The 25,371-nt window shown below is 41.5% G+C and overlaps 1 protein-coding gene across 1 annotated transcript; it reads right to left on the bottom strand.

Moving 5' to 3' along the window:
* Nucleotides 1–7,844: 7,844 nt before the first annotated feature.
* Nucleotides 7,845–23,520, bottom strand: LOC147230723 (uncharacterized). Its single transcript, XM_086154222.1, has 5 exons — nucleotides 22,921–23,520; nucleotides 21,465–21,632; nucleotides 13,282–13,406; nucleotides 9,592–12,229; nucleotides 7,845–8,318 (listed from the first exon to the last, which is right to left on the bottom strand). Exons 1-5 carry the CDS (start codon nucleotides 23,377–23,379, stop codon nucleotides 7,965–7,967), a joined length of 3,744 nt encoding a protein of 1,247 aa, XP_086010348.1. The 5' UTR covers nucleotides 23,380–23,520; the 3' UTR covers nucleotides 7,845–7,964.
* Nucleotides 23,521–25,371: the final 1,851 nt, after the last annotated feature.

Raw genomic sequence — 25,371 nt, 5'->3', positions numbered from 1 at the left:
GGGCTGTTCAAAGCAAAGACTAAAAGATGGCTGAGTCACCACTTTGTGTGTGTGTGTGTGTGTGTGTGTGTGGCATTATAAATTCTGATGAGCTTGGGAGGACTTAGCTCAATGGATGATGTTACAATGAGCCCTACATGCCACATTGTGAACAAGCGCATGTGTGTTTGTGTGCATACGAGTGTGTACACTTTGTGTGTGAGTGTGTGTGTGTGTGTGTGTGTGTAAACCCACGGAGGAACCTAGTTGCTCATCTCCATATAAATGGCCTCAGGGAAAGGGGACGGTTGCCATTTAAATTTTGAGTGTGTTTGAATGTGTACGGTGAGCTATTTGGGGAACAAGCGCGTCCATGATGGCGCCGTCCAATCATCAAAAAACAAAACAAAACCAAAAAACAATCATCGTATCCGTGTCTCCCTGGAATCTGGATTTGCCGACGCCGTCCGGCCTCACATTTTCCCCGGCGCTCGGGGTCGAGAACAGGTTACTTGGACCCGGCGCCGTTTACGTCATCGATGGTTTTTCCTCTTTGCCGATCGTGGCTTCTTCATTGCGAGGCAGCGCCAGTAAAACGGGGAAAAGACGTTTTGTCGGATTCTCGACGCGCCGGCTTGAGATTTGAGCTTTTCGACCTCCTCCAGTGTGTTTGCTCCGGGCCCGTATCTGTGTCGCTGGTTAACAATCTACTTTATTTTGCCACCGAAGCGTATAAAAGTTCAAAGTTCAAAGTCAGCTTTATCGTCATGTCGATTCCTCTGCATGTCCGGCACGTGCATATAAACAATATAATAATAGTAATGCAAATTATCAGCGAAGGGAACTGTTACATTAAACAATAAACACAAAATAAATAAACTGTCTGGTAGTTTTACATCACGCAGTAGAATATACCTTGCATATTTCTTACATGAATTGCTTTTTTTGGGGTTGGCACTGTGGCGCAGTGGTTAATGCTTTGCTTCCTGGATCCTCTGGGGGTCTAAAGTTTATGTCTTCTATTAGTTATTTGTGGACTTTTTGGGACTGATGGAAACTTTTTGGGTTTCCTTTTTGGGACTCCTTAGTACTTCAACCCATTTGTTATTAATTCACAAAATTTAAATAAAATAATACATAATAAAATAAAATGAAACAAGATAAATAAAATGTTATCAAAATAATAAAATGCATAATAAAAATAATTATCTTTTTTTTTTTCTCAATAATCATTGATGAATGATACCCATATAAATATTGCGATGGCATTAATCCTGTTTATTTCTGGAGAGAAGCTGATAAATGTCTATATATGGACATTATCGAATCAAAATAATGCACATTATATTGACGAGATATGTTCGAAAAGATGGGTTTGGTGAGAAGTGACTGAGAGCGTCTGTGGGAGGGAAAACTTTACCAAGCAAGACAGAAGTAGTGTTGAAAGAAGAGAGACAGATACGGATTAAGAGTGAGTTAGTGTGACTGAGTGTGAAAGAGAATGTGTGTGTGTGTGTGTGTTTGTGTAGTTTGCACGTTCTCCCCATGTAGGCATGGGCTTCCTCCAGTTCCTCTGGTTTCCTTCCACAGACTGAAAAGCAAACAGTAGGTTGATTGTTGCTTAGTTTGGGTAGAAATGTTGCCGGATCACCAATGACATAAGACTGAAACTGGAGTAAATGTGAGATGCCAGCAGGTTGGGTCACCTGTATTTTTTATTCTATTTTTTATTATTTATTTATTTATTTATTTATATCATTATTATTTATTTATTTCTATTTATTGTTATTTTTATTTATTTATTTATTTTCAAAAAAAGCAATACGTATTTGATTGCGTCCATATTTCGGTGTGGAGTGGCTTTGCCTCAATATATAGGCTGGAAAAAGTAAATCCATTTGAAATGTTTCAAACCAAAGCGGTTGAGTTACATTCCTGCCGTATCTCTTTTCAACATCTCGCTGCCCTTCTTATCTCCTGCAGCTTCTCTGTCCCTCCCATTTGCCTCTCAGCCATTTCAGATAATAAGGGATTTTCAGTTTTCTTTATTTTTTTCTTCCATTTCTCTGCTTTCTGCATCTCAATTACTGCTACCGTCTACTTCCTCCCAGAGATGAACCTGTGTGTTTTTATTTGTCTGACTCATTCTATATAAATATATACAGTATACATAGATATAAAAGCTATATAAATGTATATCTTAGCTAGGAATCAAGCTGCAACTTCTGAGATGTCTGTCACGTGCATGACGAGGTAGTTGACTCTCAGGCTGGGGATGATTGCAGAATATTTTGTAAAAATGAACCTAAGAGTTTGCTTTGAGAATGTTAATAGAAAAGTTCAGAGAAGGCCAGAAGGAGCTACATTTTGTTTTTGTAGACCTAGAAAAAGCATACGACAGGGTGCCATAAGAGGAACACCAGTATTGTATGAGGAAGTCTGGAGTGGCAGAGAAGTATGTTAGACTGGTGCAGGACATGTATGCTCGCTGTGAGGCAGTGGAGAGGTGTGCCGTAGGGGTCACAGAGAAGTTCGAGGTGGAGGTGGGACTCCATCAGGGATCAGCTCTGAGCCCCTTCTTGTTTGCAGTGGTGATGGACAGGCTGACAGATGAGGTGAGACAGGAACCTCCGTGGACCATGATGTTTGCAGATGACATTGTGATCTGTAGTGAGAGCAGAACAGGTTGAGGAACATCTAGAGAGGTGGAGGTATGCTCTGGAAAGGAGAGGAATGAAGAGAGGAACTCAGGTGGAATGCTGAGGCTACAGGGAGTGGAGATCAAGAAGCTGGAGGATTTCAGGTTCTTGGGGTCAACAGTCCAGAGCGTAGGAGAGTGCGGAAAAGAGGTGAAGAGACGGATCCAAGCAGGTTGGAATGGGTGGAGAAAAGTGTCAGGGGTACCAAGAGATAGAAGAACATCAGCCAGAATGAAAAGAAAGGCGGAGGAGACGCTGGTGAGAGCAGCCATGCTGGACTAGAAACCGTTACGTCAAAGAAAAGGATGGATAGGATCAGAAATGAGTCCATCAGAGGAGCAGCACATGTTTTGGAGAGAAGGTCAGAGATGGTTGGGTCATGGACAGAAGACGGAGAGTGAATATATCTGTAGACGAATGCTGGAATTGGAGGTCTAAAGAAAGACCAAAGAGAAGATGGATGGACGTCGTGAGAGAGGATATGAAGGTAGTCGATCTGAGAGAGGAGGATCCAGAGAGTAGGGTTGGATGGAGAAGGTGGATTTGCTGTGGAGACCCTGAAGGGAAAAGCCCAAAGGAGAAGAAGAAGAAGAAGATTATAAAAACGAACCTGTTGGATAATCGTTCCTCTCACAACACAAAAGGGTTCAAATGAACTGATAATCAAAGTTGTGTATTAATTATATATTGTTATTGTAAAAATGATGTTAATTGTGTGTTCACTGATCCAAAGGGTTATTATGAAGTAAAATGAACATAAAGAAATGAATATTGAGACATTAAATGTAAAACGCTCAGAGGAGGGAATAGATATTATAAGATTATAGAATTTTAAAAACTGAATTATTAGAGGGAAATTTTTCCCATTGCTGTTAATAAGACAGGAACTGAATATCAGGACCGTAACAGAGGAACGGGCAAGAAAATAAAACTAAATATTTTCAGAAATTGCATTGAACTAACTATTGAATTTTAAACAACATTTCATCCACAGCGCCTCAGTTTTGCATTTTTTAAATTTATCTATTTTTTAAAATAGGCAGAATGACATTGCTTTCTTGTCTGTATTCTATCATTATTAACCTTTAACGGCAGCGTTTTTTATTTTATACTCCGCTTGCTGTGAGTTTTTAAGTTTGGATAATTTGGACTACCCCTCAAAATATATCACAAATTTTTATTTTTTCCTCATAGAAAAGTTCAAGTTGACTCTAAGCTTTATTGCTGTAGATGTAAACATGTTATTAAAAGTAATAAGTGCCCCTCACTCATGCTTTCATTGTGGACAATTTCACCACTGTATTTATGAATATTGGTCATAAAGCCAAAATCTACTGTTGATAGTTTAATAATATTAAACTAGACTATGCAGTCCTGTGCTCAGTTAAATTTGAATTTCCATGACAAGACAGAGTAAATATTCCGATGGATTTATTGCGTGTTTATTTCCCGTTTTTCCCCCTCAAGTTGCTCATGTGCGTGAAGCTGGCATGCAAAGCAGTTTTTTCACAGTTTCAAAGGGTTTCATCCATGATTAATGACCGAAAGCTAATGTAAAAAAGCACGGGGAGCAACTTTTGAATCGCCCCGATTTTTTATTTTATTTTATTCCTGTGAAAAAGAGTTTAATATTCACCCCCGATGCATCAAACCACTCAGAACTACAACGCCAGTCAGTTAAAGCATCCAAATGCCAAAACAAAAAGCCAAAAGTTACACTCTTAACTGTTGTAAACAAGTCGTGCTATTGAAATATCTGCATTTCTGTTAAAATGACTGTATATCCACGAACTAAATGGCAGATGCGGGAATTTTTTATTAATTGCCGGCTGATCTTAGAACAAGAAAATCACTCCGTGAGTGTCGGTAAGTGATCATCCTTTTTGGTTGTTAAATCATTAATTTCTCAACACTTCAGTTTATGCCATTCTTGTGCTTGGAGTTAAAAAGGTCTCATTTGATCTTGTAATTTCCTGCAGCGACGCAGGTCAGGGCTCGCCTGGATACCTCTGGATGTGTTTCTGCAAAGATTTTTCTTCTTGCCGACAGCCGCAAATTGCTTTTTTCCAAAACCTGTTATTTGTTTGCACGATAATCATTTTTTAAGGCTTATTTCGCCGATCTGTGGCTAATGTTCATATTGCTGTCATAAAGTAACACTGTCTTCTTAGAAGTCTTTCCTTGGGTTAATTTCTTCAAAAAAAAAAAAAAAAACAACTGCTTCCAGTTCATTTAAAGGAATTCAACAGTCCGTCTTGTCAAATGTGTTGGTAATAAGAAGGAAATCTGTATCCAGAGCGCTATTTGTCTTCCAGGCAAGAGCACGCTGAATGTAAATGGGATTTTATGTAAACACAGACTAAATCAATAACCCTGACACTTTTTTTTTTTATTATTATTCACTGTGCGGCACATAAGACAGGATCAAAAATAACTTACATAACACAATTTAAACTGAAAGAGGACACACTGCGTAAAGCACTTTATCCTGAAAATGTCATTTCATGCATGTATACAGTGAGTCATATTTCACCCAATAGAAAATGATGCCATTTAACTGTCAAGTAGTGGTAATGAATGGCTAAAAAAACAAAAAAAAAAAACAAAAGCAACAACACAGTTTTCAGACTAGATCATTTTTGGTTAGGCGATAATACTGCAGTTTTGCGGACAATAGCCTTTTCTGGCAAAAGCATTTGAGTCACAGTGAATGCATTGTGAGAGGCAGCATCTAAATGTGTGCAGAGCCGTGTTAACTTGGATGGGAAGAAAATAAAATAATCTCGCAGAGAGAAATTACCAGACCAAACATGAATTCTCAAAGTTACACATTTGGGTTTCACAGTAGTTTGGAATTTTATAATAAAAGTCATCTCTATAATTTCCCATTCATTCAAGTCAAAGAATTGTTGCGCGGGCACACATCCTGTCACTGCAGCGCGCAAATTTGATATTTTAGCCACTGAAAAATAACATTTTATATATATATATATATATATATATATATATATATATATATATATATACTGTATATATACACAGGACAGCGGTTTGATTCCCAATTCCTCCTTTTTGCATCCAAAAGGGTCTTTTAGCAAGACACCGACGGTCTGGTTAGCGCCATGCATGACAGCACTGGTGTGTGTGTGTGTGTGTGTGTGTGCACGTGAACAGGTGAATGCTATCGAGTGTAAAGCTCTCAGAAACTGCAAGGTATGAAAGTGCTCCATGAGTCAGGCCTATTTTGGCTATTATTGTCATGCAGGTTGAATTAAAATCAATCCATTACTTTCCACTCATGTAGACCGGCCTTCCACAGCCTTCTCCTATTTCCGTCCTCATTTTTCCTTCAAACTTTCCAACGCCGGGTTCCAAAAGCCATCCCTTATCAGCACATGTCCCGAAAATCTCATCTTCTAGGTCTTTATCTCCCATACGAGCTTCCTGTCTGTTGCAGCTCCTCATCATGACTCACATTAAGACGTCTCCAAACGCTTTTCCACGTCAGACGTTATTGACAAAGACTCACTTCTGTACGGCATCATTCTAACAAATCAGTAACTCAGTCTGGGTTTCGTACTCGGCGTCGGGTTCCTGAGAATATCGTCCCTTTTAGAAGAAAGCTGATTTTGCAGGTGCAATCTTTCCTCTCCACCTCATTCCCACATCGTTACAGACTCGGGTGATCGTGCTAGCGAGGTAAATGAAAGAAGAGATCTGTGTGATGGTCAGATCTTTCTTTTTTAAATTCCAGGAACAAGGACGCCGCAGACGCTTGGCACAGTCACATACAGGACCCGAGGAAATTTCTAGTTTATCGAAGCAAGTCGACCTTGATTTTACTTCCAAAGAAAGAAACCCGGTGCTGCGGACGGCGACTGAGGATCGGTCTCATGAGCCAGACGTTCGCAACCGAGAGCTTGGAGAAAGATTTGAAAAGAACAGTTTGTAGAAGATGCAGGACTGCCATGTCTGTTTGGAGGCAAACTGGATCTCTGTTTGCTCTTGTGATGCAACAAGTCTACAAGGCAACCAGAGCTGGAGAGTGAATTTACTGATACGGAAAGAAGAGACGTAACATCTCAGCCGTTGAAGTGAAGTGATCCTCAGAGCAGCCGAGGTCTGAAGGGGTTCGAAAGTTGGAGGGCGAAAACGTGACAAACTTGAAATCCAGATCCAATCCGATCCATCATCAATAAACTGCAAGAAGACAGAATGTATGAAAGAAGCTCCAAGATATGGCCTGAGAGTTCCTCCAATGTCAGAGGTGATTTGGTGCAAAAACCTTGTTGACCCATGTTTGCTCTGAAAAAGAGTATTTTAATTGCTGTGCCGTTCGTTGTTTACTCGCCACCGTCTGTCACACAAACAGCAATGACTGGCAAAGACGGCATCTGTGTGACATTGGATTGGCAGCTTGATGAAATTTCCGTTTTTTTTTGATACTTAGAAAAACATAAAAAGATGCCGACATGGATCGGAGAGCAGAAAATATCGCGGAGACAAAACTCTTGTATTTCTGTTGAGGCGCGTGTGCACGTTCAATAGCTTGTGTCTGTATAATTGTTATAATCCATCTACTCCAATTGCGATAAAGGAGCAACCCGAACCTCAGAGTTTCCAAATGAGATTCTAATTTGAGCGTTTCTGCCTCCAAATTCTTTTAACCGATCGGAAGATTTGGACGGTCACTTCGACACTAAGGTGAACCTGCAAATCTAACGAGGTAGCAAAGCTGTGCAAGTCACATGATAAACAATATTATCCGAGAGGTCATGAAGGTGTCGACGGTTTCCAGTGTTTACGATGAAAGTTAGCGAGGAATACCGGCGAAGGAGCGGAATTTCCATCTCCGCGAGAGAAACGCTCGTCTCCACATGTCAAGACAAGATGGTAGACAAGCTTTTATTGCATCTCAGATGTGTGAATGGACAAAGTTCATTTGAGAAAACAAGTTCTGAGCGGTAGCAGGGGTTTATCTCAAGATGTTCATGTCCCAGATAACTCCAGAGAAGATACAGCGTCCTCCTGAGGGACAAAGGTCAGCTGGTCTTCTGGAGGGTTTCCAAAAACTAGCTGGAACTACAACACAAATGAATCAGCTTTTAAAGAGGGAGGTCCATTCTTTGAGCGGAAATAAACATACAATCTATAAAACTTCCCCGAGTCAGACAAATTTGTTTTTGTCGTTTATCAATGATGGGTCAGGTGGAAATTCTACTTGTAGATTGGAGATCGGAATTGTATTTTAATGGTCGACCCAAAACCAACCGTGAAATGACCAGACTAGCTCTTGGCCTTGTGTTCTTGTCCCGAAGATCCGGCGCTACTTTTCCTGCTCTGTTCTGACCGTCTGCTCATCTTGTCCTTTAAAACGCCGATATTATACAACCGGCCGAAGCTCAAACTAAACGGAGGTTTACCCTCCGCTGGCTTCGGCGCTTCCTGCGTCGACGCCGTCTGGTCCCGCGAGCGAGAATCCGGCTGCGCCTTCAGTGCGTCGAGACGGGAGGCTTGACGATTCGGGTTTGGCGGTCGTTCCCGCGACTGTCCGGCTCTCGGGACGGGAACCTGCCAGGGTCCGGAGGGGGTTTTGGGCGCCTTGGCTCCCAACGGCTCTGATCGGATCTCCTGTTTTCGCTGAGGCCAGAGAATGAACGTATTCAGATTTGTACCAACAATTAGCATTCAGGTCACCTCAAACTCATAACAGGAAATTGTATTCTGGGAAAATCAAGTGAGTTAAACTTACCTGCAAACGGATCACTGACTTTGACACTTTATTGTACGACGGGAGCAGATCATTTCAATATGAAATGGCGGTTTCATGTCGACTTAAATATTGGATTAGCATTTGAGCGAGTCACTTCATTAAAAGTGAGTCAATTGACATCAGACACGCTCCTTGTTCAATAATTAAATGATTCGACCGAGTGATGCGTAGCTGATGAAATCTCGAGAGGCTAACAGAAAGACAGACGTGCAGATCTACATCCCTGCCGTAAATCATACATTTGTGTAGATGCTCATGTTTTCAAGTCTTCACTGCCTGCAACTGGATTTAACACATTTTACTTTAAAATATTTCACTGCATTTAAACATTTCCGTTGATACGGTGTGTTTAAAGCGCAGTCCATTTTCAGGCGAAAAACTATGTCGAATCTATTTTGTTATTAATCAGAAAGTGGGCGAGGGGGAGTAAACTGACATAAATTGAAGAGTTCATTTTTTGATGTCATTGTTTGTTGATATTTATTTGTCATTAACATGGGATTTGCCCTTTTTTTTTTTTCCCTGACCTGAATTTGCATTATGAGCCGCTTGCCGTTGGTCTCAGTGACACAACAAATTCTTTTCACATAAAAAAACATGACAAGAGAGGCAGTGGAACTGGAAAGTAAAATAAACTAGCAAGGCTACAGAGCAGCACTGCTAGTTAGTATTAATGACAGCACTAAAACAACCTTATTATTACCTGAACTATTTTACATCAATGAAAACAAACTTGGGGACGATAGAACAAGTTAACCTTCTTGCTTTTCCAGCTCAGGTTCTTTTCTTCCTCGTTTCTTGTCCAGAGGGAAAGGCGCCTTTCATCGGAGGATTTATATTGTATCGTAAGATAAATGAATAGAATAAAATTAATTACACAAAGGATGCAGCGGAGACAGTGTTCCCGTCTCTGATTGGCCGCCTCTCGCTTGTTGCGTTAATTGTGTTCAGACAGACGCAAGACGCAACAGAAAGGTTCCCGCTGGACTCAAAGCTGCCTTATAGCTCTGAGGAAAGACACCTCTCCAACAAGCCACAGCGGCATCCACTTTAAAATCAATGAGTTCAGATGATCTAAACACAGTTTGAACAGTCAATATGTGAGTTCATTTTAAAAACAAGGGTTTAAATTCTTCATACCGTTTTCCTGGTCGGCAGGAGTTGGCCCTTGTTCTCCCTCTTGTCGGGTTCGAGTAGCATCTGGCCGGCCGAGGTCAACATGTCTGTTGTCTCAGCTTGCAGCGATGCATCCTTCAGTTTTATCTCTACTATGGACGATGGCTTTGGCTCTGGTCCCTTCCTGGTTGACGCTCCTTCAGCCGCAAGCTTCTCCACTCCTGCTTTGTTCAGCCACCTCTTTGTCTTTGGAACCAGATGTTTGGCCTCCTTGTCTTGATCAGAGATCTTTGAGGAGTCGTTACCTCCTATGTGTGGATCTTCAGTTGTATTTCCACGAGTGCCACAAGGAGAGTACATGTCCACGGGACTTGTAGGAGCCCTTCGAGTGTGGGAGTCATTCATTGAAAGGTCTGCTTTCCTTTGTGAGTACGTTGCTGATCGGTCTGAAACAGGCTCAGAGAGACATTCACTGCATTCATAGAACTCGTCCGAGGTCATGGAGAGAGCCGAGTCTGCTCTCGGAGAGACGTATCCATCGCTTGTGGCAGGTGTCGACGTGCAGGGCGGCGAGTCCGGGGTATGTTTTCCGGAGTCCGGGGTAAACACACTTGGAAGGACGCCGTCGGGAGTTGGAGCGCGGACTAGAGGTGGATGCAGATCTGGCGCAAATGTGTTGGAGAGGTTCAATTGCAGAGTTTTGTTGGGTGTGTGGGAGATTGACGTTTTTTGGGGGGATTGCGGAGGTACGACAGAGGGTCTTTGTGCTCTACTTTCCGTCCCGTCTTTTGAGGAGATATTTCGACTGCCTTTTTGACTGTTTGTTTGTCCTGCAGAAGCAGGTGCATCTCCAGGCCTATGGGTTTGGTTTGCGATGCCTCCAAAGTCCAGCACCTCTGGACTGAAACCACCATAAGATATTCTCTGAGGGACATGTGCTCTTGCAAGGTATACCTTCTCTTTTGTCGATACCATAGTTCCTCTCTTTTCTGTGCCTCCAAACTCTTGTTTTGGACTTGTCTTGTGGTTTGAAGGCATCGAACTTTTGGGATCAGTTTCTTCTGCAGATTTATCCATTTCTAGGACACCCAGATTTTTTACATTTTGCGTAGCAGTAATGAAGGCATCAGATCGAGTGTGTAGTTTAGTCCCAGAGCCCGTCTGGGATCCTGCCTTGGCATTGGCACCAACTTCTAAGGATGTTTCTTTCTCTTTGTTCTGTTGTTTCTGAGTTTGCAGTTGAGTTTCCAAAAGATTTACTATGTTTCCGTCATCTTCCTGTGGTCTTGCTTCCCCACTCGTCTCAATTTCACGTTCTCCTTGTGTCTGAGGTACAGCTGAGCGCAAAGATGATGTTGGGATAGTAGGGAGGGACGTGGTAACGGTGGGAAGGGATGAAGAAGCACTGATGGAGGACATTGGCTTGCAGGCGGTTGTTGTTGTGACTGAGCGCGCCGCGCTTTTGGGGATGTGGTTATTTTCAGAAAGGGAAGTGGAAACCCCATGCTTGGAGAGCACGGATGTGGCCGCGGACAACGGGCTGTGGATAGTGGGGTTGTGGAAATGAGGAGTCAGTTCAAGAGAGCTTTGTGGATGTTTATCAACAGCCTTTTTGGGAGCGTCTGCATGGATTGGTGATGTCTTTAATTTCCTTTGCAAGTTAGAATCAGTGCTCCTCTTCAAGTTAGAGCTGCAATTCAAACCCCGGGTCCTGAGATCCGTGGAATCCTTTACAACACTTGTTTCAAACACGGTCTCTGACTTTGTTTGAGCGCAGTCTGAACCGGGGGTCTTGCTTCTGGATCGAGGAGGCGAATGTGAAGCGGAGGCGCAAGAATTAGTTTCACCCTCTGCGACTGGATGCGGATGACGCTCGGAAGCTGCTTTGACAAGGGTGGACTTCGGCTCAGACGCGTCCTGCTGGTTCGTTTCAGCTTCACCGTTCTCTCCGAAGTGTTCAGTACCTTGCACACCGTCAGACACGAACTCCTCGACTCCGGCTTCCCTTCGTTCCTTTGTCGGCCGCAGTTCGGTCTTGACAGGTTCGGCCGCTTGCCGTCTGGGCGTGGCGACCTCGGGCAGGACTTCCTTGGGAATGTGTATCGGAGAGCTGAATCTGACGGCCTGACTGGTTTCGAACCTCTCGGAGCGCTGCAGGTGGACTTGATTTTTTTTGCTGTCGTCCTTAATATTGATGAACCCGATCACGTCTCTGGGGGGATCCGGTTCCGGCCACGTGGGAAGGTACGACATCAAACATGCTTTCTCCAGGTCGACGAGTCCGGGGTGAAGAGGCGGGCTTTCCGTCCAGTCATCTTTACGAGCCCCGCTCCTCCCCTTCTTCTTGACCTCTGGCGTCTCGGTATCTTTGGGGTTATTGCGATCCGCAGGGGGGGACGGATGTAGATTGGGGTTCCCTCCCATCAGCAAGGCGTATTTGGGGTTGTACAGTTTCCTAGCAACGGCGGCAGAAACAGGAGCCACGGTGGCTGGTTGCGGGAGCGGCTCCCGTGCAGGTTCAGGTGACTTGGTGACCTGGCGGAGGTCTACAAAGCTGGAGTCCAGGTAAAGACAACGAAACAGTTGGTCAAACGTATCCACCGCTTGTCCTGTTACCACGGTGATGTGGTGCCTGTCCAGCCTGGATGACATCCAGGTGAAACTATAAACCATATAATAACAGAAGTTGGACATTTTAAACAAGACCTGGAAAAACAATTGGTACTTCAATTAAAATAAAATCAGACATTACAATTCAATCAAGAGCAATAGACTTTTTCACTTAAATTTTCAATATTTTCATGCTATTTTTACACTGAAAGTAGAATTTTTTCCAGAAAAATTATCTTCAAGAGAGGATTATTACACTGTATAATAGCGTCAGTAAATCATTGAATTATTGAAATGTTACATTTTGCTCTTCCCAACCTGCAGACCTCCCTCATGTCACACCCTGACGTCCATTTTTATCCCCTCATATGTCCTCAAAGACTTTTCCATTTGCTAACTTTATTGAAAATATATTTCAACAAAGTCCATTCTTTTATTTTTTAGCATTTTGTTCACCTTTGCATCAGAATCTGCTGCAAAGTGAATCCATTTGGTTGTGTAATTTTCACCCTCTATGTCATCCAGTATTATCCCTGATGTTATTGTTGCTGTCTATGTCTCTATTAATATTTATTTTATGTTTTTTACATTATAACTGTTATGCTGCTGTGACAAAGGAATTTCCTCTATGAGGATCAATAAAGTTTCTTATCTTATTTGCTTTTTTTTTTCCACCAACCCCCCCAAAAAAATAAAAAAGTGGTGTCTTTGACTTGGCTACCACAAATAAGTGTGGTAAATGTGGGGAAATAAGGTTAAAGTTAAGTGGAATTAATTTTAAGATGAGAAGTCAAACGGTCCTCATATGAGTACTCGGGTTTGCATGCCTATTTTCTTCATTTATTAGTTTTTGAAATTTCTATAACAACAAAACACAAGTATAAATATCTGCATACCCTGATATGACCGGTAGAATTATACTTTTATTTATCTTGCAATTACTGGATGATGCAGTTGCATCCGGCTTTTCCAGTGTGTTGAAAAAAAAACAAAAAACACCGGGACTCTCTTTCCCTCTCGGGCTCTCTCACACACACACACACACACACACACACACACACACAAACACACACACACACACACACACACGCCCAGAGCACTGACCTGTATGACCCGGATACAGCTTTGTCCCCGTCGATGAACATAAGCCTGTGTCCCATTTGACCTCTGACCTTTTTGGATGAGCGGGTGTAGAACCCCGTTCCCTCGCTGCAGCGAACCCGAAGGTGCTGTAACATATCGAATAAATGCACACACACACACACACACACACACACACGCACACACACACACACGATGAAATATTGTTTTAAGGTGTTATCATAAACAATGACATTGTCAGTAACATAAATGACTTAACACATGTTTCTCAAGTTGGAATAAATTCATCTAATGATAGCTGATGAAATAAATAAAATTAATAGTCAATTGTTTTATCTATTCCGTGGATCTTTTCATCAATAGGAAAATATGCAGTTTCATTTTGAAAAGATGTAATTGACTCGTTTGTTCTTCTGCGAAAAATTGAATTGTGAAAATATCACGTCTATCATTTTCCTCTACATTTTACTTTAGATTTTTTTAATATATATATTTCAACACGTGCATGTTTATATTTTCTATTAGTTTTCAGCATTGCATTCCTCTTTTGCATATTAACTCTTTATTCTGGTTGAGTGATAACTCTGTATAACTATCCAGTGTATTAGTTTGATGGAAGCAATGACATTCACTTGGGTTAAGTATTTTTTTCCTTGATGCATCACAGAGTTTTGACCTCAAGCTAAATTATAAAACATGTATTAATGCCTCCCTTTTTGTTTTGTCATAGGGTGTGGTAAATAACTCTAAGGCAAAGCCAGTTTGTGACAGGATAATTTTGTGATGCAATCATAAAACAAGTTATTAAATCATGTCTGCTTAAATGATTTTAAGTCAGCTGTGTAAATAAATACATATTTCTGAAAAGAGATGGTTATAGTTTTTGGAGAAAACTCCTTATTTGTGCTTCGGGCAAACTCTTTTTGTGACAATTCTGGATAATGATAGGGTTTTATGCCTGACCAAATTCCCCATAATACTCAAAATGTAAATTTAGTTCAGCACCAATCAATCACATATAAATCCATGTTTAATTTTAGATACGTTCTTGTTCATGTAAGGATCATTTCTGTCTGAAATGAGGGAAACTGATTGCAACAGTTCAGTTTTTCTTTTGTTCAAAAGGTATTTCTTGCCATTCATTCCTAGTAGTTTCCTGGAATGGTGAAAAAAAATGCACAGAAAGTTCAAGATCTGATTTTTTCGCAATGAAAATACAAGTATCTTCTAACTGAAGAGGTTCCTGCAGGATTCAAATCCAGAAATCTCCAAAAGTTCTTGTATAAAAGACACAACCTTGTTTTGACGACTCAGCTGGTTAAAAATGATGCACAATGTGCCGTTTGAAACATAAACATATCAGACGGTAAATGAGTTCAACTTAAAGCCCTTTCACAACTTGTGGTTTCAAAGTGTTTAAAATGAAAAAGCCTAACTTTGGGTGTCAGAGCTGCCGTGGAACCCGCAACCTCAAAATAATTACGCAGATTCAAATAAATATTTTCACAACGCCCATTAGTAGATAAGTCTGTCAGTTGTTTCTTTACTTCCTTGTCCCGGCTCATATTGAGAGAGGAGCAACAATAAACCGGATGCCGCTGGTATTTAATAAGACTATTTATTAGGGAAGCTTGTGAAAGACGGAGCGGCGTTACGATGGGTGGCTGAAGTCAGGAGGAAGGGAAGGGCTGCCTGTCGCTGAAATCAAAGAAAGGAATAAAACACAAAGACAGGCGACCGCAGACGGAACAATAAACACCACAGCAGCTGCATGGTTTTGTCATTGCGACCGGCGGACCTGAGATGTTCTGATGGACTTCAGCTGTTCTGATTGACGACACAGAACTCCTTTATGACAAGTTGAAACACACAGAAAGGGAACATTGGTTTTTTATTGTTTTACAGCAGGGCTGGGACACACTTCTTATTTCATTTTTAAATGCGAGCCAATGAGGTATCATGTAGATTGGACAACGTGAGGATTGCAATTTAAATATTTACATTTTTTGGCATTTTACCGGCATTAATTTGTATGTAATCATCCATACAAAATTAAATAAAAAGAAAAAATAAGGAGTTTCTAAATCCGATATTGATTGAAAGTACTTAAGTTTGGTCTGTTTTAGAGGAAATACACAACGAGGAAGTAATTGTGTCATCAAACATCGTCGCCTTCTTAAAATAATAATTTTTGATAAAAAATGGCTTTAAAAAGGTGACGATATTCAATCCTCGATGTCCAATAATTAAATGTCAGGCAGTAAAGGATTGTTTCGATTAAAACAGATGCTTTATGCTGTTTATGGTTAAGCTTGCATAATGTCATGGATATGTTTTACCCGATATTAACCGGATATATTTGGTGATAATCTAAATTTGAAATTAATTTCAAAAGCACAGATTCAACCTGGAGAAAATGTGGAGCCATTGGAGTTGCAGAATTATTTTTCTTTTTTTTTTCAGAGGAAAAAAACTTATTTTCCTCCTTTTTCAGCCCCATTCTTGCCCGCTGCGACGCTTTGGCCGCCTGCTAAGATAAATTCACCAAACGGCATTTTTTCCATGTTGTGCTGGTGCCTAAGAGTCGGAGGATGAGCGTTCAACTGTTCCAAAAATGTGATTTCGGTCAAACCACCAAACAGGAGCAAAGACTGGCGAACATAACTCGCATTAAAACTACCATCATCTCCCGTCTAATTTGTAAAAGAGAAAAAAAAATCATACGAACCACTTGGGAGTTCGACCAATTTTTTTTTTTTTTATATTTCACCATAACTGGGTGAAATCGAATGACTTTAAATGAAGTTTCTAACCAACATTTTAGACGCTCGTCAGGCCTCTTCGCGATCTTCATTTGAACGGACGAAAGTATAATCGCTTGTCTGTCGATTCACATCGGAGCCTCTGACATCGAGGGATGTTTTTTTTTTTGCAAAGAAATACAGCGAGTGTTTTTAGTTTTTCTTCTTTTTCAATTATGATATTAAGCAATGGCGCTGGTGCAAATATCTGGCATTTGACAGCATAAACGGCGATGAGGTCGAGCGACTTCTTCTTCGGCTCCTCCACCTTTTGCTTTCCTTTCCCGCATCTTCACCCTTCCGTCACTCACGGATTAATAAAAAACAACAACAAAAAAAAAAAAAACACCGACGTCCCGCTGTCACAAATGTCTCCCCTTCTCTTAAGGACGGTCATCATTTCATCCCGATTAAACCCTCCCCCCCTCTTTTGCAAATTTAGTATTCACCGCTTGTTATTGCTTGATCTTGGCGGTTTGCGTTCTGGGATGTCTTGTAGGCGATAAACCCTGTCAGAGACTCCAGGCTGCGGCGCTACTGTGTCATCAAGGATTTGTTCCCGAAGGCAATAACTCCGAGCCGTACGAAGGATTTATTGAGGACCGGAACAAACAATGTTTACGCCGATCAAATAGCAGGATGAGATAACTTTTAATAATCAGTTGGAAAGCGGTCGGCGAGTAACAAACCCTCATCTTAATGAATATCTTTGTAGTTTTGGCTTATATCCAGGTATTAAGATATTGGATTTCTCCTGCTTTTTTTTTTTTGGACAGAATTTGTTGTTTGGCATTTAAACCGGTTTATTTTCATGAGATTTATTATTCATGTTGTGGGAAGGAAGAAAAAAAATGCAAAGATTAAAAAGTGGGATTTGTGATTGTGAACCTTTTAATATTAGAGATGGATAAGAGATGAGAGATGGATTTATTTGGTTTTTCTCACTGCGCTTCTTTACATCTGGAAAAACCCCACTGTTAGCTAAGTCCATACTTATTTTGGATAAAAATTCGATGTTTTTGTTTCGAGTTCCTGAAACATCAGTGTGGCCTGGCAGGCGGGGAGAGATTGGACCGTTTTGTCGGGACGTTTCTCGCCGTTTCCGTCCGTTTTGTTGCAAGAAAACCTCTGACCGGTGACCGCGATGGTTCTGTAGAAATGGGGCTCCGCAGTCCGCAAGAAGTTTCTGGTCATGAGACGCGTTTCTAAACTCCATCAAGCCAGAGAGCTGAGAGAGCTGAGAGAGCTGAGAGAGCTTCACTGATTCTGTTCTGACCCAATGTATGAAAATAATGCCTGGTTTCTAAAAGTGATCTAGGATCCAAAAAAAGGTGACGAGAGTGGATGGATGGATGGAAAGACTGATGGATGGATGGATGGATGGATGGATGGATGGATGGATGGATGGATGGATGGATGGAAAGACTGATGGATGGATGGATGGATGGATGGATGGATGGATGGATGGATGGATGGAAAGACTGATGGATGGATGGATGGATGGATGGATGGATGGATGGATGGATGGATGGAAAGACTGATGGATGGATGGATGGATGGATGGATGGATGGATGGATGGATGGATGGATGGATGGAAAGACTGATGGATGGATGGATGGATGGATGGATGGATGGATGGATGGATGGATGGAAAGACTGATGGATGGATGGATGGATGGATGGATGGATGGATGGATGGATGGAAAGACTGATGGATGGATGGATGGATGGATGGATGGATGGATGGATGGATGGATGGATGGATGGATGGAAAGACTGATGGATGGATGGATGGATGGATGGATGGATGGATGGATGGATGATGGATGGATGGATGGATGGAAAGACTGATGGATGGATGGATGGATGGATGGATGGATGGATGGATGGATGGATGGATGGATGGAAAGACTGATGGATGGATGGATGGATGGATGGATGGATGGATGGATGGATGGATGGAAAGACTGATGGATGGATGGATGGATGGATGGATGGATGGATGGATGGAAAGACTGATGGATGGATGGATGGATGGATGGATGGATGGATGGAAAGACTGATGGATGGATGGATGGATGGATGGATGGATGGATGGATGGACGGTGAGATGATGGATGGAAAGATAGATAGATAGATAGATAGATAGATAGATAGATAGATAGATAGATAGATAGATAGATGGATAGATAGATAGATGTAAATAGCAGGGAAATGAGGTGTAAACTGGCACTAAAAGCTCTGCTAAATCTTCACTTCTGTGCTAAAAGAAAAGAAAAAAACAAAAGCCTTTGTCGGAGAAAAAGAACAGATGATACCAAGAGGACGAATAACATAACAAAACAATATAATAACAAAACAAAACAAAAACAGTCGCCGACGCGCAGCAGCCGCGTTCCATGTGTTTGAACAACAAGGTGACAATAGTTTACAAAGCTTAAACCGCCGCAGATGTTTTCTGCCGTAACGCTTCTCAGCCGAGTCCCGGCGGCGTCGCCGGCTGCATCTGCTTCGTGTTTCCGCTCCTCCGATAAAACGGCGAAGGTGGCGGAGAACTTTGTCTTTCTGTGACATGAAAGATGACGTACCTCCGCCTCCAAGTATCGTAAACCTGTAACTAAACACCCCATGTGGTAATACTCGTACCTACAAACCGCTAAAAGCTACACGTGTAATCTTTACTTTACAAAAACATTCTGGCGTCACATCTGAGATCTTTTTCCGCTCCCTATTTGTTTTGTTTGCCGTCTTCATCATCATCTTATCTGCTCGTCCCGATTCTCGGGGAATCAATCAGATCTCGTTCTCTGCAAAGACAAACTAGACTGATAATGTGACGTGTTGAGCAAAAGGCCGACGCCTCCAACCCACCGGTCGTCGAGCAGAATTATCACAAAGTAGACGTTTCTATCAGGCAGCGCAACAGTCTTCCGTGTGTGTGTGTGTGTGTGTGTGTGTGTGTGAGTGGGGTCATACGCTTTTGCTTAAACATGCATAATCGGTCTTTCTTAGAACTGATGTGTTCTGCATAATAAGCAACATTTATTGATCATAGAAACTATTTGGATTTACTCTAAAGTCAGTATATTAAACTTCAAATTCCATTTTGTTTCATGTTAAATCTTTTTTTTTTTTTTTTTTTAACACAGAGATAGTTTGGAGAACTGCAGTTGAAAGTGATTTCAAAAAATGATTTCTATTTCTAGGTTAGAAATGTTCAGGCGCTGCTTAAAATTAGTCATCGTCAAAATATAAGCCTGGAGGTACCTGGAGTGTGAATATATCATGAAACTAAAAGTATGACACACAGTTTGGAAAATATAGACTGGAATTAAATCACTGCAGCAGCAAACACAATTTATCAGATGTTATATTGATATACTGTTTGGTATAACATAAATAATTCATATTAAGGTAGATTTATATAAAAAAAAAAAAAGGAAAAAGATGACCTGAACTCTTTACCACAAATTCTATAGCCTTATTCTTCTTTGGACTTAAATTCAAGAAAATTACAATTTAAATCAGTGGATCCATTGGTGCCGGGCCGCACGAAAAATAAAAAAAATCTTTTATTTTGAAAACCGACATGCGAGCAAAATGTGTAAAAAAAACAGATGTCAGACGCAAAGTTTCTTTTCAAAGGGGAAATAAATAAATCCACACAGTGGATTCATGTTTATTATTATAGTTGCGATATATAAACAATCTACGTGACAAAAACCATCCACCCGTGGTTTGGGGTCAAAGGTCAAGCATTGAGCGGTCCGCGCTGATAAAAAGGTTGGCGACCACTGGTTTAGATAATAAACTGCTCACGTGTTAATAGAAATTATGAAAGTGAGAACAAAACTTTACCTTTTTTTGGTCAAATTAAAGGGTAAAAATTTCAAGTTAAAACCAAAATATTTTACCTTCAAAAAGGTATATAAATATGTATTTTTACCCCAAATAATGGAGTGTTTACGACGTATTTATTTAATTTTTTTCATCAATTTATTTAGCATATTTTGAGCTGTACAATTAACGAGCTCAGTTAAATGTCACACTGGACGACTTAAGTTCATTATTTACCTATGACTTATATAAGTAAGTAAAATAACAGGGACAGTGTAAGGCACCTCTGGCCAAACACACACACACACACACACACAGACACACACACACACAGTCAACACCACACTTAGAAAATCAGGTTTATCACAGACTCTGTTTCAACATCAGCGTTAGTTTATCAAGCAGTTGTGTGACTTTTCACTCGTCCTCCACGTCACGTTCATTTGCTCGTAAAGTTTAACTTTGGAAACAAAGTCAACGACAATTTGAAAACCACGCCGAAGACGAGACACCGACAGGCTGGTTTATTAGCTCAGGAATACCTGACGTCTGGGAACGCCGCCCGCTTTCCGCCCACAATTGGTGAGAAAATCAAGTCCCTCCTGTTCGGAACGGAATCGGAAACGAACGACTTTTGAAAAAGTTCGTATCACCAGGCGACACCAGTATGTCGACTTCTTGATATTTACGTCGCGATCCATTTGTAAACCGTATGAAGTTTCTTAAAATCACAAAGAGCAACAAAGAAATACACGGAGGGGGGGAATTAAAGCAATAACGCTTTCCAAAAAAATGTCAGGAATTCTTTTGTTCTTTCATTTCACTGGGGTTTGATTCAGCAGGGGAGATAAATTCTAAATAATCTTTTGAATATTTCTTGTTTATTTTAAGGTATTTTTTTCTTGTAATACAAACTGCAAGCAGGTTTAATATACTTATTTCATAATTAGCTGATAAATATCATCATACCGTATTTTCCAAACTAAAAGCCGCTATTTTTTTTCACACACTTTGAACAACAACGCGGCAAATTTATGAATTTGTTTTGGTCCGACGAGTTTCATGCCGCTAAAACATTTAGCCTCGGCACGTCAGTGGACCAATGCAATTGTGCAATTGTTCACACACACACACACACACACACACACCCATCATGGAAAACACACCAAGAAATGCATAAGATGCAGCTTTTAAGTAAAAGGTGATCGACCCGGTTGTCGAGGAAGGAAACAAAGCATCAATCAATCGACGCCGAGAAAAAAACACACACAATATTTAAAAAGGGACAAAAGCTTTCAGAGGTAAAAAAAAAAAAAAAAAAAAAAAAAAAAAAAAGGAGAAAACTTGAAGAAGACGACTTTAAAAGTAGTCGTTAGATGAATGGATGGACTTTTCCTTGTGTTATTTGTTATTAATCTTTTTCATGTTTATCAAAAAGCATGTATTTGTAACATCTTCCTGCAACTTCTAGACCAGCGCGCTCAATAATCCAGAAAATACCATTTTAAGCGATGCTCTTGAAGAACATACTTGGAGATGTGGCTCACCTTGAGGTGTCCGGCGTGCATGTCGGCCCGCTCGCACATGGAGAGGAAATGAGTCAGCGTCGTGCGTTCCACCAGGATGTAGACAGAAACACGCCGCTTGAAACCGGCGTCCAGCAAATCTCGGAAGATGTCGACGTCAGTGAAGACATCCATCACCACGGCGATGACCTGAACGAATACACGCTGGTTTAGACGCCGTCTTGTAACACACACACACACACACCGTCTGATGCTGCGATGCAGAGGATCCGATGGAAGACGATGGAAACTCTGCACAGAAAGGCCCGAATCCAACCAAGGATCTCCTCGCTGTGAGGCGGCCATGGGATCGGTCATTTATTAAACATCTGAAGAAAGTACATTTTTATGCATATCATTCAGCTTTTTCCATTTTTGTAATAAAACATACATAAGTTTCCACCCCCTAAAATAAAGTAGTCAGAAACGTGTATGTTGTTATGAGTATAAATGTTGCACACACATACAGTAGATCTATATGGACAGTTTCTAGTGTCACTATTTTAGGATGTGTCAAAGTAATGGAATAATTAATGTATAAACTAAAAATGAAAACACGCAAAAATATCTGTTGATTATTTGAAAAATCTTGAAAAGTTAAACAATGTTTTTGTGACTATTTTTAATCAAATTTATCATTTTTTTGGCAGTTTGTTCTGAGTTAATAGCACCATCCATCCATCCATCTCTGTCACTGTCATATTCAGCTGCAGGGAATCTCAAAATCTTTGTACTTAAGACCTTAAAACACTTTATATTCTTGACTTTGACACTTTATAGTTTTATTTGTATTTCTTATTCCCCCCCCCCCCCCCCCCCCCCCCCCCCCGTTTTTTTTACTGTTTATACAATTTCCTACTATTATCTATTATTCTTCTGTATTACTCGAAACTCTGGCACAACAATTTCCTTCGAAATAAATAAAGTTGTTCTTATTCTTATTATTCTTATTCTTATAGGATTAAATTTTAGCACCAACTTATTTATTTTGCTTGAGCTGCCCCAGGTCAGCTTAGGCACCAAGTTAGGCTATACAGTCTGTGTGTGTGTGTATGTGTGTGTTTGTGTACGTCTTTGTCAAAAAAAAAAACCTCACTGACCCAATCTTACTGTTCTGTATATTTCCTGTGCATCTTGTATTTGCAAGTGTTATTTGCAGTCCTTATGTCCTCTATTGTAAGTTGCTTTGGATAAAAGCGTCTGCAAAATGTAATGTAATTTAAATACCTATTTTAGGGTCATATTTTCTCACGTGTCACCTTGATTCCCATTCAAGTGGTTTACAAAAAATAATGATTGCTTGCCAAACTGTCAATATACAAGAAAACATAGCAACAAAAGTCTTTTTTTTTTTTTTTTTTTTTTTTGTTGTTTTTAAGACTTCCTTGGACATTCTGCAAATTTTAATCCAAACAAGTCAACTTGACGTCCATCATACCTTCTGCGCCTGCGCAATCATTTTCCGGACGACCTCCTTGATGTGCGTCTGCCCGTCGAGCGGCGGCTGCGTGTGCACGGTAATGCGCGTCACACCCCGGTACGCGTCAGTGTCCGGCCAGCCGAGCTCCATCTCCGGCTCGGACACATCCGACAGGTCGGGCCAGTAGCGCAGCGACAGCGGGCGGCGGTCGTCGCCGTCGTCCGCCGCCCGGGAGAGGAGCTCCGCGCCCGGGTCGAAGGGCTCCGCGCCGCCGGTCAGGGCTTCCAGCTCCAGCTCGGACAGGAAGCCCCGCAGGCCGCGGGCCTCCAGGTGCCCGGCGAACGCCTCCCGGCCGTCCCGGAGCAGGACCTCCAGGGCCAGACGCTGATCCTCGCAGTACAAGAAGTCCGGCTTGGATTCGTGCGTCCGGGGGTTCACATGGTTCTCGTCCAGGCACTGCAGCTGAGACAGAGCCATGGCCGCGACGCGCACGACTTCACTATTTTTAAAAAAAAAAAAAAGTCCTCTTGGAATGTTACGCAGTAGTTTTCCAAAGTTTTAGTTCAGGTAATAACAAAAAAAAAAAAAAAAAAAGTGGTGGTGTTTTGACGCGCATCCCGTCGTCGTGCGCTTTTCTTGCGTGATTTTAAATCCTGCGGGAATCCGATTTGGACGAGATCGAAATTTAAGAAAAAAAAATTAAAAACAAGCGCACCGGTCTGGCCTGGATGTCGCGAGATTGTGCGGGTTCAACCCCGCAGGCGGCGGCGCGGCTGCACCGCCTGACAGGTGTGTACCGGCAAACAAAACACACCCACCAACACACACACACTCACACACACACTTGCAATCAACAAGAGATTCCTGTAGGATCCCTTGAGCTTTTTGATTGGAGAAACCAGAAAAAGGATGACAACATGACATGAAGAAGCCCCCACCACACACACACACACACACACACACACACACACACACACACACACTCACACACGCACACTCACACACACACTTGCAATCCACAAGAGATTCCTGTAGGATCCCTTGAGCTTTTTGATTGGAGAAACCAGAAAAAGGATGACAACATGACATGAAGAAGCCCCCACCACACACACACACACACACACACACACACACACACACACACACACACACACACACACTCACACACACACACACACACACACACTTGCAATCCACAAGAGATTCCTGTAGGATCCCTTGAGCTTTTTGATTGGAGAAACCAGAAAAAGGATGATTATATGACATGAAGGAGCCCCCACCACACACACACACACACTCACACACACACACACACACACAAACACACAAACACACACACACACACACACACACATACACACACACACACACACGCACACACACACTTGCAATCCACAAGAGATCCCTGTAAGATCCCTTGAGCGTTTTGATTGGAGAAACCAGAAAAAGGACAACATGACAACAAGGACCCCCCACCACACACACACACACACACACACACACACACACACACACACACACACATATTAAAAACAACATTAAACCATTCTTGCTCGTCGCTTGAAAACCCTCAGCAGAATGTCATCCCGTCTGACCTGTTCTATCACTGCAAGGTCTGTGTTTGGAAAAAGCAAAGCGAGCCGCGTCATTTCAGGGAAAGTGTAGAATATAACGTCAGATTAGGCGTTGGGGATTACGGGGGATTATCGACATCACCTGGAGGGAGCGGACGGGGAGATGGAACGGTTCTCCGGATCACATGGCGGTCTAATTGCCCACCTTGGGGTGGGACAGGTTTGGACAAGAACGTCGGCCGAGTCAGACTCATCTCTAGGCGGCATGTTTGTCATATTTCAACCTGGGAGATGGGTTGGATTACACTCGCGTTGTAAACACACACACACACACACTCACACACACACACACACACACACACACACACACACACACACACACACACACACACACACGACCGCGGTTTCAGAGAAATCGTGATTGCGATCGGTTTTAGCTCCACAGTCATTTTTCTGTGCGACTCTAACTGAGAAACTCCGAAACCTCATATGAGCATTAGATTTTTCTAATGTATTTCATTTGTACAGGTGAAGGTGTGTATGTACACCTGATGGTGGTCACACACACACACACACACACACACACACACTTACACACACACATATACTTGTCTTTATATATATAATATGTCTATGAGTTTGTTTGTGTTCACACTTTTATAAAGAAAAGAGTGAACTGCAGTGTTACCTTGCACACTGATATTCATCATTTATTTTTTTTTATTTTTCAGCTCACTCCATTCACACGGTGTCTCGCTAATGTTTTGAATTTGTTGTTTTTTTTCAATAGTGGTACATTGATGTAGCTTTTAAAAAATATAAAAAAAATATAAAAATATAAAAAAATATAAATAAAATTAATTCATCATTTATTGTTTTTATTTATTTTTCAGCT

Source organism: Fistularia commersonii, chromosome 10 (genome assembly GCF_037954325.1).
Source record: "Fistularia commersonii isolate RoL2024-O1a breed Wild chromosome 10, RoL_Fcom_v1.0, whole genome shotgun sequence".
NCBI lineage: Eukaryota > Metazoa > Chordata > Actinopteri > Syngnathiformes > Fistulariidae > Fistularia > Fistularia commersonii.
Note: the sequence above shows the minus strand (reverse complement) of the source record. Positions and strands in the feature narration are given on the sequence as shown.